This window comes from Cibotium barometz, chromosome 46, assembly GCF_041138505.1.
Source record: "Cibotium barometz isolate CiBa-2024 chromosome 46, ASM4113850v1, whole genome shotgun sequence".
NCBI classification, from domain to species: domain Eukaryota; kingdom Viridiplantae; phylum Streptophyta; class Polypodiopsida; order Cyatheales; family Cibotiaceae; genus Cibotium; species Cibotium barometz.
Window position 1 is genome coordinate 23,889,115 of NC_141091.1, and position 19,812 is coordinate 23,908,926.

Sequence of the window (19,812 nt, forward strand, 5' to 3'; positions counted from 1 at the left end):
ACCACAAGCTGCGTGGTGTTCTTGTTGCTCCCGACCTGCTACTACTGTTGCGGTCTACTGCTGCACGGCTCTCCGCTCTGCTAGTCTCTTACATGGCCATAGCTTGGGGGTCCTTCAGCTCATCTAGGGCGCTGCTCCAAATAGCCTACAGCCATAAACCTTCGCTCCTGCTGTTGCGCATCTGCTGGCAGTGATGCGCAGCTTCAAGGCAAGCCATACCACGCTCATTTCAGCTTGACAACTACGCGGGCTGAGTGCCCTTTACCCCTTTGCCTCATTTTCGAAAAGAGTTTTTGCATGTTAATGAGGCAGAGAGAAGCTGGGAGTTATGGGACAAGTGCTCGATGGAGAACAAATCCCTAACTCAGTACATCTCAAACTATAGGGAGATAGTACTCAAGCTAAAGGGAATCGATGCATTCCAGACATTGCGAGGCTTTAAAAGAGGCCTCAAAGATGATTACCTTGAGTACGTAGAGCCCTTACAGCCTAAAGACTTAGCAGAGGCAATTAAGTATGCGCAGATATTTGATGGCATCAAGCGCCGTAGTGCGCGTGGTGGTTCTAGCAGGGCCGAAGGTAGTGAAAAGAGGAGGTCAGGTCTTAAAAGAAAAGGGTTCCGTAGTGATAAACAAAGGGGATAGGACGGACCAGGAAGGACAGGGTGGTCATTGGTCTAAAAAACCGCGACCATCCAAGAAGAAAAGAGACAGCGAAATCCAAAAGAAAGAGCAGTATATTAAAGCGCGAAAGAAAAATCGCTGCTTTAATTGCAATGATGTAGGGCACGCGAAGGCTGAGTGTCCAAAGCCTAAAGCCAGCACGAGTGGCAACGAGCCCAAAAAAGATGGTAAATCTTGCATACAGTGCAGAGACTCCCTCTCAGTTCCGCAGAGCTCAAAGAGGTTACAGTGTGTCATTGTGATGAGCATCACGCTTGTTCAGTGACACGAGCGATGTGGCAGCCTACTGTAGGTCCGCATGACATGGTGCGCATGTATGGCATCATAGGTGGCCGCCGTAGAGTCATAGTTTTTATTGATGATGGAGCTAGCCACAACTTCTTGAACTACTCGTTAGTCAAGAAGTTGGGGTTGACTGAGACGACCCGGAGTGATCATCAGTATACTGTTGGCCTAGCCAATGGATATGACAAAACGGTATGGAATACTGTAGTATTGGGGGTCCCATTATCTATGCAGGACTACGAGGCTCCGCTTGACTTTCAGGTTATGCACTTAGCCAGAGCAGACGTATATCTAGGCATGGAGTGGCTGTATAGCTTGGGCCCTAGTCTAGCTCGGAATTACCTACATAATACGCTATGTTTTGAGCATGGAGGTAGAGTCATTACCCTGCAGGGCGACCGTACTGTCCCCGCCACACCACTTATTTCCTCCATGGAGCTGTGTACAGCGGTCCGCAGAGACCAGATAACAGAGGTATATGCTTGTTACCCTCTTTTGAATTTTGTTTCCATAGATGAAATGATAATTGATGTTTGCATAGACAAACAAGGAAAACAAAATAGCCTTGGACGATACCCCTGTTTGGCATGCATGTGATTCAAATAAGAAAAAATCCAAGGTGAAAGAGACATTAAAGAAAAAGTACGTAGATACTTTAATGAATTTATTAGAGGAATTTCAGGATGTTTTTCCTGATGATTTACCAGTTGGTTTACCACCATCTAGAGAAGTAGACCATGGCATCGAAGTTATGCCAGGATCAAAACCTATAAGCAAACCTGCTTATAGATTAAGCCACTCCGCGAGGCATAGAAGGTGGAAAAACAATTGACGAAATATTTGAACAAAGGCTTTATTCGGCCTAGTTCAAGTCCGTGGGCATCGCCTATTCTTCTGGTAAAGAAGAAAGACGGATCTATGTGGATGTGCATAGACTATAGAGCTCTTAATCAGATCAGATAACGATTAAGAACAAGTATCCAATGCCACGCATAAATGAGTTGTTTGATCAACTCTATGGATCGAGATACTTTACAAAAATAGACCTGAGATCTGGGTATCATCAGGTCAGAATAAAAGCAGAAGATGTTGCGAAGACAGCATTTAGGACCCGTTTCGGGCATTTTGAGTTTTTGGTAATGCCATTTAGGCTAACCAATGCTCCAGCGACGTTTATGACGCTGATGGATAATATTTTACGTCCATATCTGGGAAAATTCGTAGTAGTTTTCTTAGATGATATTCTTGTGTACAGTAAGACACAGAAAGAACACATACAACATTTGCGTCTAGTGTTCGAGTTATTGCAACGAGAGCACAAATTATTTGCAAAGAAGAGCAAATGTGAATTTTTTGAAACAAAAATTCACTACCTTGGCCATATTATATCCGCCGATGGTACGCGGATGGAGCCAGAAAAAGTAGAGGCTATTCTTAAATGGCCAGCGCCGAAGAATCTCGAGGAACTGCAGATTTTTCTTGGCATGTCGGGGTTCTACCGACAGTATGTGAAGGACTACGCAAAGATCGCAGTCCCGTTGACTGACCAGTTACAGTCCAAAACAAAAAACATTAGTTGGGGGGGAGCCCAATAGAAGAGCTTTTATAAGCTCAAGGTGACCGTAGAGCAGCTGCACCTGTTTTGACTATTGTCGATCCGAATGAGCCATTTGTTTTGGAAACAGACGCTAGTAATGAGGCCATTGGGGCCGTACTTATGCAAAGGGGCCCAATTGCATTTGAGAGTAAAAAGTTAGATCGTGCGCAGCGTAACTACTACTCGGCTTACGAGCAAGAGTTGCTAGCGATAGTTCATGCACTGAAAAAGTGGAGACACTATTTATATGGTGCTACTTTTGAGGTCCGAACGGACCATGAAAGTCTGAAATGGCTTTCAAGTCAAAATGAATTGAAGGGTAGAAAAGCTCGGTGGGCAGAGATTCTACAGGAGTTTGACCTTCAGATACGTTACCAGAAAGGTAAGTATAACGTGGTGGCAGATGCACTTAGTCGCATGCCACAAATTAATGAACTTAGTTTCACAGTCTTCAAGAATGATTTCTTGGAGTCACTACGTGGTTTATGTGAGCATGATCCATCTTTTACAGAGGTCTGGCGCGCTGTACGCGTACGCACTTCTTCACAGACGCGACCACCTCCCTCGTTGGCACGTATTGCTAGTCCGGAGAGATTGGTCGAAGGTGCAATAGGAAGGGAAGCGAGAGTTAGTCCGGAGAGACTAGCCGTGTCTTCTGGGTATAGTTTGGAGCCGGAGAGCTCTGACATAGGCCCTTCATCACCTTTGACTGCCACGGCTTCAAAGGGGAGTGATAAACTTCGTCGGGGGAAGAAATATGCTAATTACTCCATTGACGACGGATACTTACTCTACAAGTAGAGTATTTGTACCAACTATTGGTGACTTTCGGGCCCAAATTCTTAAAGAAAGTCATGATAGTCCAAGTGCGGGTCATCCCAGGATTCAGAAGACCTATGCACTAATGAAAAGACAGTTTTATTGGCCTAGTTTGTTTAAGGACGTCCAGACTTATGTGCTGAAATACAGTAAGTGCCAGGTCAATAAACATGAATGTCTTGGAGGACTACTCCATCCACTAGAGATTCCTCAAGGGAAATGGGAAAGCATTTCCATGGATTTCATTACCGGTTTACCCAAGACGAGTCGAGGGAATGACTCGGTGTGGGTGGTAGTGGACAGGTTAACTAAAATGGCAAAGTTTATTGCCATGAAGAAAACTGTTAAAATGCCAGAGTTGGCAAAACTCTTTATTGAACATCTCTACAAGCTATATGGCCTGCCCGCAGATATAGTGTCGGATAGAGATAGAAAGTTCAACAGTCATTTTTGGAGGGAAGTCTTCAAAAAGTTGGATACTACTCTGAGTATGAGTACGGCATATCATCCGGAGTCTGATGGTCAAACTGAAAGAGTTAACCAAATTCTAGAGGATATGTTGTGTTCTTATGTTAGTAAGAAGCAATCTAATTGGGAAGAGTACTTGCCCTTATTGGAGTTTGCCTATAAAAACAGCTCCAAACACTCAGCGAGTGACGACTGGATTTACACCATTCATGTTAATGTATGGATTCCAGCCGAGATCTCCGATTGCTGTAGGCCTAGAAAAGGAGAAGATTCAATCTGTCAAGGATTTCCTTGAAGATATGAATGATATGCTCAGAGCCGCACGTGAGAGCATTCGTAGCGCTTAGGATCGTGCTTAAACTTATGCGGATAAAGGACGTAGAAAGGTGACCTTTGCAGAAGGTGACTTTGTATTCCTCAAGGTTCCTGCGTAGTCAGAAACTATGAAAACGGGAAAGTGTGATAAACTTTCTCCGAGATATTGTGGTCCTTTTAAAATCCTTAAGAAGATTGGGGACGTAGCATATAAACTTGAGTTATCGGAGAGTTCTCAAGTCCATCCTGTCTTCCATGTCAGTAAACTAAAGAAATCAGTTCACGGGTTAGAGAACGCAGTTTCTCCAGAGATTTTGGTGGACTTGATAGAGCCACCAAAGATACCACATGAACCTGAAAAGATTCTAGAGTATCGTGACAGACAAACCCGACATAAAGTGTACCAGGAGGTACTTGTTAAATGGACAGATAGGGATGAGGAGGTAGCTACCTGGGAACGCCGTAGTGTAATTTCCAAGAGGTTTCCCCAGTTTGTTTTCGAGGATGAAAACTCTTCTTAAGGGGGGGTAATGTCACGTAGGCTGTAACGCCTGTGAGTGACCGACGCCGGATGGCCAAGGACGTGGCCATCCAGGGTTCAGTGGGTGGGAGAGGACACCCATGCGGAGTCATGGGCAGCCAGGCTAGTGTGGATGGCAGGCCACACACTATATAGCCTGGGGGATGAGGGGCAATCCTCATTCTTCCTCTATGGCTGGGTGGTGAGCCAAAGGCCGTCCCCTCCTGTGGTAACGCCCGTAGCGGCGTTACGGGTATCTAACAAACACTTTGCCTTTGTTAGGCGGCCCCCCTCTCTGTTTGTTACCTTTCTTTGAAGAAGAATCCTTGAATCTACTCTCCTAATCAAGGACCATAGGCACTAGCTCATCCCAGGTAATGGTTTTTGTATGTCCCGAAGGTAAGAAGTGTAGAATAGAGGCTCTCAAATTTTGGGGGAAACTGAGCAAATAGCCGGATGGCCATATCCTCTTAGAGAAAACCTCCTTCCCACACCCAAAAATCTTAGATTGCAACTCCAATTTGTTGATGTGATCCCACATGGAAGTGGAATTACTTCGTGAAAGCTTCAACATTTGAAGCTCTAGGGAAACTCTCTTCATGGGTGTCTTCCAGTCATAGATGTCGAAGAGTTTCTTCCAAGAAACATGTGCATGGGTATCCCGTTTGATGTGAATGATGACCGAGGGTTCAGAGTTCAAAAGGATGAATGACTGAGCACAGGCACATTAAGCTGATCCCATAGAGAAGCTTTGTGTGTAAGGGTATCCCTCGTAGCCTCATCCTCTTCGGTATCCGGGTTAGGCCAGAGGATCGAGCGAGTGATGAACTCCATAAGATCATATGTCTTTGAGACTACTTCCACAATGACTTTCCAGATGTCCTAGTTTGTGCCATCCAACTTGGCATCTTATAAAAAGTCAAAAGAGTGGGTATCTGAATTGCCCGAGGTTGAATGAGTGCCATGATGTACCTCCTTTGAAAAACACTGACACCAAAATAGCCCAAAGTTTCTCTCAACACTTGTAGGGAGGATGGGCAGGATAGAAAGTGAATGGAGAGGAGAAAAAATGAAAAGAATGCAAATCTACCCCTCCATAATGAAAATGCAAGTGTAAAACACTGTAGGAAACCACTAGGTTTGCATGAAAACATGATAAAAATCAGCACCAATCAGCGATCCTAGGTCTAGACACCTCTGCTCTGATACCATGTCAGAGGGCAGCGTAAAGATGTAGATGATTGACAAAAACATTAAAGCATCAGGTGAGAGATGAGAGAAATAACAAAACGCTAATGCACTGATCCTCAAGAAGAAAGATAGATACAACCAGCCTGTAGGCAAGGAGTGGTCTTCGTACGCAGAGGGCTGAGAGTGCTCGCCATATGACCAAAAAATGATGATAATAATGAGGGGGAGGGGTAGCATATATATACTCTCCATTTTCACTGGCCAACTCACCCATGACTCCAACACAACCTAAAAAATGGAAAAAATAGGCATAAATGCTACAAAGGGTGGGCAACCCATATTAGAGGCCCAAGAAAAATAGGGGGGTGCCTGAACATGGGAAGGGCACCTGTAAAATAGCCACTAGAGATGACATATGCTAGCACACCCACTAGGCACTCCATGAGTGTCAGCTTGTGTTGAGCTTGATATCTCAATAAACTAGCCTTGCATCTCTCGTGTAAGACCTTTTGAGGATTAAAGTGTACGAACCTCTTCTTTGGAAATCCATCACCACAAATGAGTGGTGGAAGCTTAGCCCAAAGGTCTTGATCTTTACATCCTAAAGAATGCCCAAATGTTTTGTTGTGTTCTTGCCCCCACAAGCTTGACCAAGAGAGTAGTGTCTACAAGTGATGGGCTTCCCAAGCCTCCCACCAATAGTCCTTGTGATTATGTTGAGAGGGGACCTACCATTTTCCGAGCTAAAACCCACAAGCTCCTGAGCTAAGGTATTATAGGAGAGGAGCAATTACTAAATTTTTGAGAAAAATCACATGATCCTACCAGGATGTTTATCCAAGAAATATGAATATATTATTAAATTACGTGTTTTTTACATTCCAAGAAAGAAACATTGATATTACATGATGGCTAGAAAACAAGCATAACTGAATATTAGGAGTTACATGTGAGGGTGGCATGGAGAGAGACTGGTGGATTTAAGACACGTTAATGTAGGTAGATGTAAAGGAGATCATACTCCTCTCCATGCACTTAATCAACAAAAGTAGGAAGGACAAGGAGTTCATGGGTCTATAAAGAAGATCATCCCTAGATACACAGTAGGATAGACTTAAGTAATGTTACCTTAAAAAAGCATTAGAAATAGTTTTTAAACTTATCCAACTATAGATCGAGATCTTTAATTTTACAAATTTTCATAGTAAATCATGTTTTTTTTGGGTAAGAATTAACCCATTGAATGCACTCAAATGGCATTTTCCCTTCTATTTGAGTGGCTGGATGATTATATTTGGGCATTAGATGTGAGAGTTATGGTAGTTTTGAAAAGTTGTCCCAAGTACTAGCAAAAGTACTTGGGCTTGCCTTCTTTCACAAGCTATCCCAACACTTTACTTGGGCTTGCCTTCTTTCACAAGCTATCCCAACACTTTCTTGGGCTTGCTTTCTTTCACACCAAGTTATCCTAGTTCATGTGCATGCAAAGGAGATCTTGCTATCTTAGGGACTCCTTCTTAAGTACTTTCCGTAAGGGGGAAGTAGAGAGGAAAAGGTGGTCATAGTAATGTAATGGAGAACATAGCCATGCTAGGGACTCTTCCCTAGGTACTTTCTACGAGTAAATAGGGAGGATATGGAGGTCATGTGTGCTTGCAAAGGAGGCCATGCCAAGAAATTCTACAGAACATGTACCTCCACTAACCCTTTTTTTCTAGTATGTTGTATAATCTCTTGGATAAATATATGAACTAATGCATGTGGGGCATTTCTTACTCGGAGGTTTTAGATCGGTAAATGCGCATACCCGATTGTGAAGACTGTCTTTCCCTTATGCACATGCCAAGCAGTACCTCATTGCTTTTGAAATAGTTTCCTGAATTGTTCATGGTCACTTCTGGCAATCCTTTGGCATAGTTTCCTGAATTGTTCATGGTCACTTCTGGCAATCCTTTGGCATTGGGTATGGAAGGAGAGTGCTCAATGCAGCATGGCTCATCCTCTTCTAGCTTTGCTATATGGGCTTATAAATTCCCATTCATCCAGTTAGTAAAAGTCTCTCCAAAATTGAGAATTTCCTTGCAAAAAGAGAGCTTATGGAGACTTGGACTTCCAAGGACAATAAGGTTTTGAGGCCTGCTATGTCTTACAGGCAATATTCATGCTCAATTGGAGGTGGGCTAGGACCTACAATAGTATAGTGAATGTGCACTGAGTCTTCCCAAGGAGAGGCAGTGCTTGATAGACAAAATAGAAAACATTGTGTTAACTCATTAGAGGTAAACTTTGGCCTTTCTTTAAGTCATTGTCAACAACTATATCTAAGGCTCCCTTACTAGTTTAGGGGTTGGATTTGGAATGGGGCATGGGATACACTTAGGCATGATCAATAGTTTGTACTTAACCACTTACACAAGGATAAGCTTGCACCTTCCTTACAAGCTCTTAGGCTTGTTTCACTTATTCCATCTGCAACACTGAGTTAGGATGCTCTTGTAATTTCTTGGGGATGTTAGCATGGTTAATGGGTTTCTTCTCCTCTCATGAAGAGATGGCTTGAGTAAGAGATCACCAACTATTTCCCCAAGGGAGGGAGCTTCTGAGCTCTCCTTCAATGGTCATAATGTCATTCTATTTGACAAATGATTATACGCTCCACATGCTCTTTGATGTCTTCTTCTTTTGAACCTCTGGTTCTAGTCTTGCAGCCTTTTCAGGGGCTACCATAGCCTTTGGGGCTTGCGCCCCTCAGGCTTCTTCCTATTATGAGTTAAATATGCTATTAGATAATTAGTTACACATCTCCTATATAAATGTGAAGACTAAGCTCCTTACTTTGAGGTTGAAGCTTGAGTTTTTACTTATTTGTAGCAACCTTATATTCCAGCCAACGCCTTACAAGAGATAGTAGGCTTTTGTTACATATATGGGCAAGATGGTGAAGTGCCTTCTGGTAGGACAATCGGGTGAAACCATGGTGGTTGACATATATGTATTATATTTGCTAGCAGTGCTAATCTATCCCTGTGCCAATGTTTTAAGAATATCTTTAGTCCCTTTGTAAACTTTAAGTGAAATTGTGACAAAAAGAAATCCTATATAATATTTCCTTTATGACTCTATCCCTCCACATAGTTTAAGGGGACTAGTGATTCCACGTTGGATTTTCTCATTCTAGAAAGACATTAATAACTTTGTAAAGTAAAGATAATTTAAATCAATTAATTAATCATGACAATTATAAACTTGACAATGTAGTGATACAAATGGGGAGAAATAGACAAGATGGAAAGGGTTTTCAACCATAAAATTCTTGTATCCTTTTGATAGGGTCTTTATGCATGAAAATGGGAGATCTCACTTGTTGCTTATGTGATTGGTCTATAACATTTGAGCCTCGTATTCTATATGATGGGCAATGCCAATTTGTGAGAGCCCTTCATGGCCCCCTTTTAGGAAGTACGCATTGTGACTTGAATAGGGTCTCTTGATTTTTTGATTTGGGATGAATACTAATTGATTTAATATATTATCGAGCGTTTATTTTCTATGGTTTCAAATAATGAAAGAACATTTTGGTTATGCACCTTAATTGCATGCTTGCTCATTCTTTCTTTTTTATTAGTCTTAATGTTTTCATGTGTTATTGAGGCAATGTGCATGTATGAAGCTTGCATGGTTAAAGATTAATAGGGGCCTACAATGAGTAAAAAAAGATATTCGATTAATTAATAAGGGAGACTTATATAATTTTGTTAGTGTTCGTAAGGTTTGTAAACCTTAATATGATCATCTTCCTCTTTAGAAAATTAATACGGATGTCTTCTTGCTGAGTAGATGCCTCCATTAACTTTTACTCTGTTGCCTCACCTTTTTGCTCGGTGTTATGCACCATTCCTGCTTCATCATCTTGACTTGTGTGTGTTGTGTTTTGACTTTACTTGTATTTCTCCTTTTATTTCCTATGTTTCATAGGGACTGCTTTGTCCAATGACTCAAAATAGGAAAACTCTTAGGGGCATTAGAAATGTCGTAACCCCTCCTCGCGTGCCTTCTCCATGCTATAGTTTTTGTCCTTATTTTGATTGGTTGAAAAATAAGCTTTTTTCGAGCATTATGGCGTTTTTGGGCCGGGTGGCCGCAATCTCCCTCCTCGGACTGCTTGGCACCTTTCTTGCTTACACTTGGCTTGAGTAATGAAGGAGAGAGAACGATGTGGTTATAGAGGCAAGCACGGTTAATCTTGACCGCGGCTGGGTGGTGTCATACGTCCCTAAAAAGAAATACCTTATCGACCAGAGCCGGCTAATGAGGATTGGACAGAGGAGAGGCTACTAAAGGAAACCACCGCCTTAGTAGAGGTGGATAGTTCGACAAAAGGAAAAATCACCCGGCTTTACGAGGAGGTGGAGGGGGCACAATATATGGCCTATATCGTGCCTCAAGCTTAATAAAAAAACAACTTGTGGAGGCATCCCTCATTCATTGATGGGGGGGTACATATGCTCATTGTTGATACATTGCATATTGTATATTATATAATAAAAAAGAGAGATATATTGTATACAGAAAAAAAGCGAAATAAAAAAGAACCCACCAAACTGGCGTTCAAACCACGCACAGAAACAGACGCTCACGTTCTGAACTAAGCATCTCGCGCTTCCAGCTTGAAAAAAAAAACCTCCCCCGTCAGAGGGATTTTCTACACGTTTTGCAAGAATCCCCGCCTCCGCTGCCTCCTCCTCCTCCCCTTCGCCCCGCCCCCGTTCTTCTTGTTCGCCTGCGTCGCCCCTTCCCCTCATTGTCCTCTTCTCTTTTGGCCCTTTCTCGTTGCCCTGTATAGGAGAAGCGGATCCTTGCAGCTGTGCGTGTGCACCTCCGTCATGGCGGAGAAGCTTCTGGATTTCAGCCGTCCCTTTGATGTGCCGCTTCTCGACGCCACAGTTACTGCCTTCTACGGGACGGGCTCTAAAGAAGAGGTATGTATGTCCCCGCTCTCCCCCCATTCCTCCTCTTTTGCTTTTTGCTCCACCTTTTTTGACTAACTGTAGCAGAAAATGACACATAAAGTGTCGCAGAAAATGTTAAGCCTCCAATCCGAAGAGCTTGAGATAATGGAAAAGAGGAAAGGAAAAACAAACCTTAAAGATTCAGCTAAAAACACCTTTTTTTAATACAACAATTTTCTTGATGCCAAAGAATATCAACACACACACACACACACACACACAAACAATGCACCCATGTTCTGAATAATCAACATATCATGCAACAGGAAAGCCCTTATAGCATACTTAGGCCCTTTATACATCGCCCAGCATGGGTGGTGGAAATCCCTCTTAGACGAACCTGAGAGCCTGGCTATGGAATATGGACAGGGACATTCTCCTCTGAATCAAAAAGTCAACAACAAGGCGCGCTGAAGATCTTAGATGACTCCACCGTGCATATTCTATTGCCAAAAGAAAATGTTTTTAAAGAGTTGTAGACATGGAATGGTGTACAAAAAAAAAGGCTTAGGGTAGGATTCACTAGCACACTTTTGATGTCCTAAACATGCCAATCTCAAAAGCACTTTTTGAATGACACCTACACCAAAAGCACTTCTTGTTTCGTGCCTGGTATTTACTACATGCACGATTTGAAAGGACAGCTGTGATTCTGCTTTAGGGCATAGATGATCCCACATATCAAACCTCACACATTTTGAATGGTGCATACATTAAAAGCATCCCTCAACCTAAAAAAAGACTGAAAGGCACTACATCATTTTGTAGCTCAAAGCCTACCTGAACAACAATGGAGGCTGGCCAAACCATCTCATTTGCAAGATAATTTTTTATTTTTATTTTATTATTTTATTATTTTGGGGGGGGGGCCGGGGTTGTTTAACTGCCAAATGGGTAGGTGATGGTGCTTGTATATGCTCACCCTATGCAAATGGAAGCATGCCAGGAAAACTTTTGCTTCCATCTGTCATGTAATGAATTCTACAATCAGCGTGCCACATTATTTCTACCATCCCATCCGTGCCTTGCATCACATTGCATCACTTTTGGAGCAAAAGACTATCGTCATTGGTTTTAAATACACTCAGCCATGAAAAACCTCCTAGTGTCAATGGACTTTATGCTTCATCTTGCTGGTGCTTTTGAATGTACTTTTCCAAGTTGTTTCTGTGGAAAATGGCATGATCTTCCTAAAGATGCAGCACATTCCTTTATTCATGAAGGTTTGCCAAACACATTAGTTCAATCTTTTGCAGTGCCATCTGCATTGAAACATAAGACTTTTTAAGATCCAGCAGGCAACGCTTATGTTTGCATATTCCTCTGCTTGTGAAATCACACAAGCCATAGATCTAGCTCCAAATTTAGACCACATATTCCTTTCAATGCTGACCTAAGACTCTCTTTTAACCCTAGAACTAGAATCATATGCAGGCTGGGCAAACATATGGAAGGAAGTTATAAGGGGCGTTTTATGCGGGAGTCTGAAGTGGATTTTGAAGCCAATAGAGGGCGTGTTTGTAAGTTAGGCAAAGGGCACTTCAATGTACCAATAAGGGAAGGAAGACATATGTGTAGCAATTTATTGGATTCCACAACCAGGTCATGATTAGGGAAGAAGGGCACAGGTGAATAGCAATTTCTTGGATTCAACAACCAGGTATTGGTCCTATGGGAGAGAGAACAGCTTTACAGATTGTCCAGGCAGGAGCTTACAGCTCGCCACCTAGCTTTGACAGTCTATGTCATGTGCATCATAGATGCCATGGACATTCTCAGGGCTAGATCCAGAAGAGGCAGCCAGATAAAGAGTAGAACCAAGATGAAAGAGTACAGAGCACTTGTGGCTGTGTAGACTGGAGACCGGCGTGGAGAACAAGCTGAAGATCAGAAGTGTGTCGGCTGCAGGATGTTGGTGCTGGCTGCACAGAAAGGACTGTCGGCTGCTCATGGAGGTGGTCGGCTGAACCAGCAAACAGGGGCAGCATCAGGCGCATCAAGATCAAGGAGAAGTGAAGACAAACAGGGTTAGGGTTAGGGTTTACACAGGTTCAAGCAAGCGTGGAAAACTAGGAGAAGGAGTGAACACGACTGCTGTATATCTCAATGATAGATAAAATCAAGTACAAGCCACATGATAGTGACCCCTAAAGGATAAGTGTTCACATGTCCGGCCATAAATGTGCCGGGTGGACCAAAACACTTATAAACTGCATATAAGTGAAACTGAACTAAACTGGGGGAAAAAACCTCCACTAACTGAAGTAAAAAGTGCCCCAGTAACCTACTGATGATCACTAGCACTCCTCTGGGTGCATACACAGCATAAAACCCAACAAACCCCCCTGGAGTGATATGTGATCACTGTACATCATCCACCAAAAGGAAACAAATTCAAAGCATTGCGGAATGCTTCAAATTTCGGACGTGGTAATGCCTTGGTGAAGATGTCTGCCACATTCTGATCTGTAGGACAGTAGATCAGACTGATATCTCTTGCCTGGAGTCTCTCCCGAACAAAATGATAGTGAATCTCAATGTGTTTCGTGCGAGCATGAAACACAGGATTCCTGGCCACAGCAATGGCACTCTGACTATCAGTATAGATAGGTGTAGGCTCCTCCACTGAAATATCCATATCAGTCATAAGACGACGCAGCCAAACACACTCAACAGTAGTAGTGTAGGCTGCTCTGTACTCTGCCTCACAAGATGAAGTGGCCACTGTGGTCTGTTTCTTGCTTAGCCAAGAAATGCATGAAGAGCCAAGAAAGAAACAATTTCCACTAGTGGAATGTCTGGTATCAAAGTCACCAGCCCAATCTGAATCACTGTAAGCATGTAACTGCATGTCACCCCCCTCAGGATAAAGCAAACCAAGAGACGAGGTACCCTGCAAATAACGGAATACACGCTTCACAGCTTGCCAATGTGACAATCGTGGGCTGTGCATGAATCTGCTCAACTGAGAGACTGCATACTTAATATCTGGCCTTGTATTACACAAGTATATGAGGCACCCAACAGCCTGTGCATATGTAGTGGCATCAAAGGAAACACTGTCATTTTGTAGTGACAGTTTCATCCCAGGCTCCATAGGAGTACTAATAGGCTTGCAGTCCTGAAATTTAAACTTCTCCAGAAGTTTAGCAACATAACGTGATTGCAACAACCCAATGCCTCTGTTATCCTGCACAACCTGTATGCCCAAATAGTAATGTACAAGGCCCAAGTCAGACATGTCAAATGTCTGTTGCAGTATCTCTTTAAAAGCTGCAATTTTGTCATCATTTGATCCCATGAGCAAGAGATCATCCACATAAAGACTGATGACCAGCAGATCTGTCTCTTCTTTCTTCACATACAAAGTGGCCTCTGATGGACTGTTCGCAAATCCCTGAGTGAGTAGAAAAGCATCTATTTTTGCATACCAAGCTCGTGGAGCTTGTTTCAAACCATACAAGGCCTTTTTCAGCCTGCATACTTTCCCCTCATGACCATGTTCTGCAAATCCCATGGGCTGAAACACATAAACTTCCTCCTCGAGGTCCCCATGTAGGAATGCAGTCTTTATGTCCAACTGGTGAACAACCCAACCACGATGTGCAGCCAATGCAATGACACACCTAAGTGTCGACATACGGGATGTAGGAGCAAATGTCTCCTCATAATCAATGCCCTTCTTCTGTGCATAGCCCTTTGCAACTAGACGGGCTTTGTACCTGTCAATGGATCCATCTGCATGTCTTTTCAACTTATAGACCCATTTAGTACCAATGGCTTTCTTGCCTTTGGGCAGATCAACCAAATCCCATGTTTGATTCTTTTTAATAGAATCAATCTCATCCTGCATGGCTTTGTTCCAATGCACATTATCTCGTGCATCCACAAATGAATCAGGCTCATCATCATCCTGTAAACTGGCTGCCATAACCAGATTCAAATCCATGATGTGTGCATGCTCATTGGTCCTTGTCTCCCTACGAGTACGACCAGCAAGAGGACCCTCTAAATGGCTGTCCTGTAATGTCCTCAAATACCATCTAGGTATATGTCTGACCTGTGGTGCCTGCTGTCCCATATTTGGTTCAGCTTCTGGCTCATTTGGCTGCTGAATTTCTGCACCACCTACATCATTTGCTGGCTGTCCAGTACCCTCATGAGTTGGATCACCAACTGTGGAATGAAACTCCATGGGTAGTAGACCTTCAAACACATCATTTTCAGCCTGATTTGCCTCATAACCAGCCATGGATATTTCTGATTTTTCATCAAAAATCACATCCCGACTGATGAATATCTTCCTGGATAGTGGGTCATATAACCTGTAGCCCTTGCTCTCATGGCTATACCCAACAAAAATGCATTTTGTGGCTTTATCATCAAGCTTCCTCCTCAACTCTTTGGGTATGTGTGCATATGCAAGACACCCAAAGATACGAAAATGCGATACAGAAGGCTTGCGGCCATGCCAAGCCTCAAAAGGAGTAATAGAAACCAATGCCTTTGTGGGACATCGATTTAAAATATGACAAGCACACATTACTGCTTCCACCCAAAAGATATGTGGTAGTCTTTTTGCCTTTAGCATACATCTGGCCATCTCCATGAGTGACCGATTTTTCCTTTCTGCAACCCCATTCTGCTGTGGAGTGTAAGGAGTAGTATACTGATGTTTTATACCTCTACTCCCAAGAAAAGAATTCAGCACATGTGACATATATTCCCCCCCTCGGTCAGAACGGAGAGTCTTCACCTTGCATCCTGACTCTGTCTCAGCAAGTGCTACAAAGCCCAAAAATGCATCATATACCTGTGATTTCTGTGTCAAAGGATAGACCCAGCATATACGAGAGAAGTCATCAATAAATGTTGCAAAATAAAAGCAACCACCTAATGACTTCGTCTGCATGGGACCACAAAGATCACTGTGTATAAGTTGCAACTTTGCAGTTGCTCTTAGAGCCTGATCACGTGGGAAGGAAAACTTGTGCATTTTTCCCAAAATACATCCTTCACAAATGTGATCTGGAGGCTTCTCCATGAGAGGTAGATCTGTAAACATATTATGTCGCTGCATAAGCATAAGACTACCAAAATTTACATGCCCCATGCGAGCATGCCATAACTCCGCATCAACCATAGCTGGAGTAAGAGTGAATGCATGATAAGCAGACTGATCCACTGGCTGAAATGCATCCAACTCATAAAGTCCATGACATAATGTACCAGTAAGCATCAAGGTCAAGGCATTTGCTTTGTCTCTGACCATGCATTTATCATCATCAAAGTGGACTTGCATTCCACAATGTGCTAAAGAAGAAATGGACAACAAATTCTTCTTTATCCCTGGTACATATAAGGCATCTGTAAGGCGGAGAATAGAGCCATCAATGGCTGTAAGCTGAATCTCCCCAATGCCACAAACTGGATATGAAGCATTGTTGGCACACTGAACAGTTTTGCCAACAGGGGCAGGGCCAACATGACTAAACAAATCCTTGCGAGATGTGATATGCTTTGAGGCACCACTATCAAAATACCAAGTACATGCATGCTCTGTCAAACTGAGTGCCTGTGAAGACCAAGAGGCATCATAGCTGCATGTAAAAAAACAGTAATCCCTGTCCTCAACAAAAGAAGCAGTCTCTGGAGGAGCTTTAGGAGCATCATTAACAGACATCCCAGCTTCCTTTGCCTTCTCTTTGGCAATCCTCTTCCTACATTCCGTGATGTAGTGACCTGGCTTCTTACAGTAATGACATTTTCCTTTCTTCTTGGGCTGTCCATCATTTTTCTTGGTATCCTGTGAAGAACCACCATCACCTGAATTTTGATTTGCACTCTTTGGCTGAGATTTCCCTTTCCCCTTTTGACCTGTAGTAAAGGCTTGTTCAGCATTTGTGTTCATATTCATATTCTTCCTCATTTGCTCCTCTTGTAGTAAGAGAGCAACAAGTTCCTGATACTTGAGGGGTTCAACAGCATTCCTCATGCTGAGGTTCAAAGAGGTATGGAAAGCCAAGTAAGATCTTGGCAAAGAGTGCAAGATGGTGGACACAAGCTGTGTCTCAGGAATAATCTCATCCACATTGATGAGTTGCTCTCTCAAATCCTGCAGCTTGTTTAAGTGGCTAGACATATCATCTCCTTCATTCATTTTCTGATTTTCCAGCTCTCTTTTCAAAAATGAGATCCTAGCCTCATTACGAGCAGCATACATCTGCTCCAAAGTCACCCATGCATTCTGTGAAGAGCCAGCTGAACGAATATGAGGTATAACCGTATAATGGACCTCTGAACTGACAATGCAATGAGTGACAAAGCTTGTGCATCCCTGGCATCCCATGTCTTTTGAGCATTTGTTCTCTGAACAGGCAGTGGCTGTCCTGGAGCCTGTACCTGTTGTCCTCGTCCACGAGCACCCCCTTGGGGAGGAGTCTCTGGAGCCAATGGACCTGGACGTGGTTCATCACCACTAACAAAATCCCAAAGACCTTTTGCCACAAGCACATTTTTCAGCATAAAACTCCACAAGGAGTAGTTCGTGCCATCCAATTTGTCTTCCTTAAACAAATATGTGAATACATCACTTTGCTGTTGATTTGCCATTATGCTTTACGCACAATGTTGTACCTGTTTACCAAAAAACCCAATAGCAAAAAAACCCTGATAACAACTGTACTCCACTGAATACAGTTCACCCAAATCTGCCTGCACTCTCAATCCTCTGAATGTGCAGCTCAATGCACCAATGACTGAGTAGAGCAGCAAATGGCGTACACAATGCCAAAATGCCCCAAAAATGCCCAAATTTGCTGCACCCAAACTGTGCAAAAATCTGTATATTTTCTCGCTAGAAAATCTGCATGTTGTGCCTGTATATTTTCACAGAGAAAATTAAAAATGCCCAAAAATTGAATTTTAATGCTTACCACCGAATGACTGTGTAGGTTGTGTTATTTTTGCAGGTACAGTCCCCAAATACACAGCACTGAATGCTGCACTGAAAGTACACAGTGCACGTTTCTCTGTGCAGGTGACAAATAGCGCTGAATGTACAGAAGCAAGTCGCAGGCGGCGCTTGACTGATGCAGTACCCGTCTGAAGGCGACCACTTTACAGAAGGCGTCGCACAGCTGCAGGCGGCGATGTACTCAGCTGGTACTGTATTGAAGGCAACTAGGCACAGTTGGTACAGGCGCTGACAAGTGCAGTACAGTACTGCGCTGTCTTGTACAGTTGGCGCAGGCAGCTTACAGGCGTTCGGCTGCGCTTGACTGTACGGTGGCTGGTACACGTACGCTGAGATTGTAGGCGGTGTGCTGTACCCGACAGAAGGCTACGTGCAGTAGTTGTAGGCAGCGTACTGTAGTACCCGACTGAAGGCTACGTGCAGTAGTTGTAGGCGGCGTACTATAGTACCCGACTGAAGGCGACCAGGTACGGGCAGCAGGCGCAGTGGTTATCTGACGGCGCACAGGTGAAGGTGACTTCGCTTGACTGTACGGGCTGGTACAGCTTCTGAAGGCGATGCAGGCAGCACAGATTGAATGTACGTATGCTGTACGGGCAGATGCAGCAAAGACTTGGCAGTGTACGGGCAGTGCTAAGCAGAGCTTCAACAGCTCTGATACCAATTGAAGACAAACAGGGTTAGGGTTAGGGTTTACACAGGTTCAAGCAAGCGTGGAAAACTAGGAGAAGGAGTGAACACGACTGCTGTATATCTCAATGATAGAAAAAATCAAGTACAAGCCACATGATAGTGACCCCTAAAGGATAAGTGTTCACATGTCCGGCCATAAATGTGCCGGGTGGACCAAAACACTTATAAACTGCATATAAGTGAAACTGAACTAAACTGGGGGAAAAAACCTCCACTAACTGAAGTAAAAAGTGCCCCAGTAACCTACTGATGATCACTAGCACTCCTCTGGGTGCATACACAGCATAAAACCCAACAAGAAGGACCAAGTCGGCTGAGTTTAATAAGCAGTTAATGCATTTAATACTGGCCGACCAGCAGTCGGCCAGTCTACCCTTTGTCCAAGGGACCTATAAAAAGGCCCAAGTACTCATTGTGTTAGTCATTCTCTCCCTCTAGGGGATTGGATCATTAGAGGTCCCATAGGGGACAGATTTTGGTGTGTTACCACCTTTTATGTAAGGCAGCCCATGGCTGCAGATTTAGGTACCTTTTTGTACCATAGAGTATACTGAATTTTCCAGCACCTCTCTCTCTCTCTACTCTCTCTCTATACATGTGTTTTTGCATCAGATGGTTTCCAAGAGTGTTTAGGGCTGAAAGAAGACTCCCAGAGCTTCCGCGTGTTACATTGGTATCAGAGCATCAGGCTCAGCATAGCCAAACACTGATTCAGTCCCAGCTGATGGTGTACAGGTCCAAGGTACAGGAAAGTACACGGATTTGAAGCCCAAGGCAAGAACACAGATTGGGAAGAACTCCCAGGAGGTTAGTTGGTGGTGTTCCACAGTGCCAGATGGGGATGGCAGTTCCGTGAGCCAGATAGGTTCTCAGGTAACGGTCCCAAGGGAGGTTTATCCTCCAAAGGTGATGTGAGAGTGCCAGACTCAGTTCCCAGGAAAGAAGACCAAGATGGTGTTCAGAGTCAGGGCAGGAATGGATGGTGGACCAGAGGAACCAGATGCATAGATCTTCATCAGAGACAGAGTGGTTTGGAGAACAGACCGGATTTTCAGAGAAAAAGGGTTGCCAGGAATGGATGATGACAGAGGGACTTCGGGACAGGATTGGGATGATGACAGTCATCCAAGAGCAGGTTGGAATCCCGTCATCAAGTTTAGCAGAGGGGGATGTCATGTGCATCATAGATGCCATGGACATTCTCAGGGCTAGATCCAGAAGAGGCAGCCAAATAGAGAGTAGAACCAAGATGAAAG

The 19,812-nt window shown here is 43.5% G+C and overlaps 1 protein-coding gene across 2 annotated transcripts in view; it reads left to right on the forward strand.

The window, feature by feature from the left end:
* Positions 1-10,488: 10,488 nt before the first annotated feature.
* The window catches only part of LOC147612044 (protein EXPORTIN 1A-like), an 83,986-nt gene continuing 74,662 nt past the window's right edge, over positions 10,489-19,812 (forward strand). For both annotated transcript variants that reach the window (XR_015263639.1, XM_086783879.1), the window contains exon 1: positions 10,489-10,857. Coding sequence is in view for 1 of the 2 variants with exons in the window: in XM_086783879.1 (XP_086640005.1) it covers positions 10,762-10,857 (96 nt within the window). In the remaining variant the exon portion in view is untranslated. The remainder of the gene's footprint in view (positions 10,858-19,812) is intronic.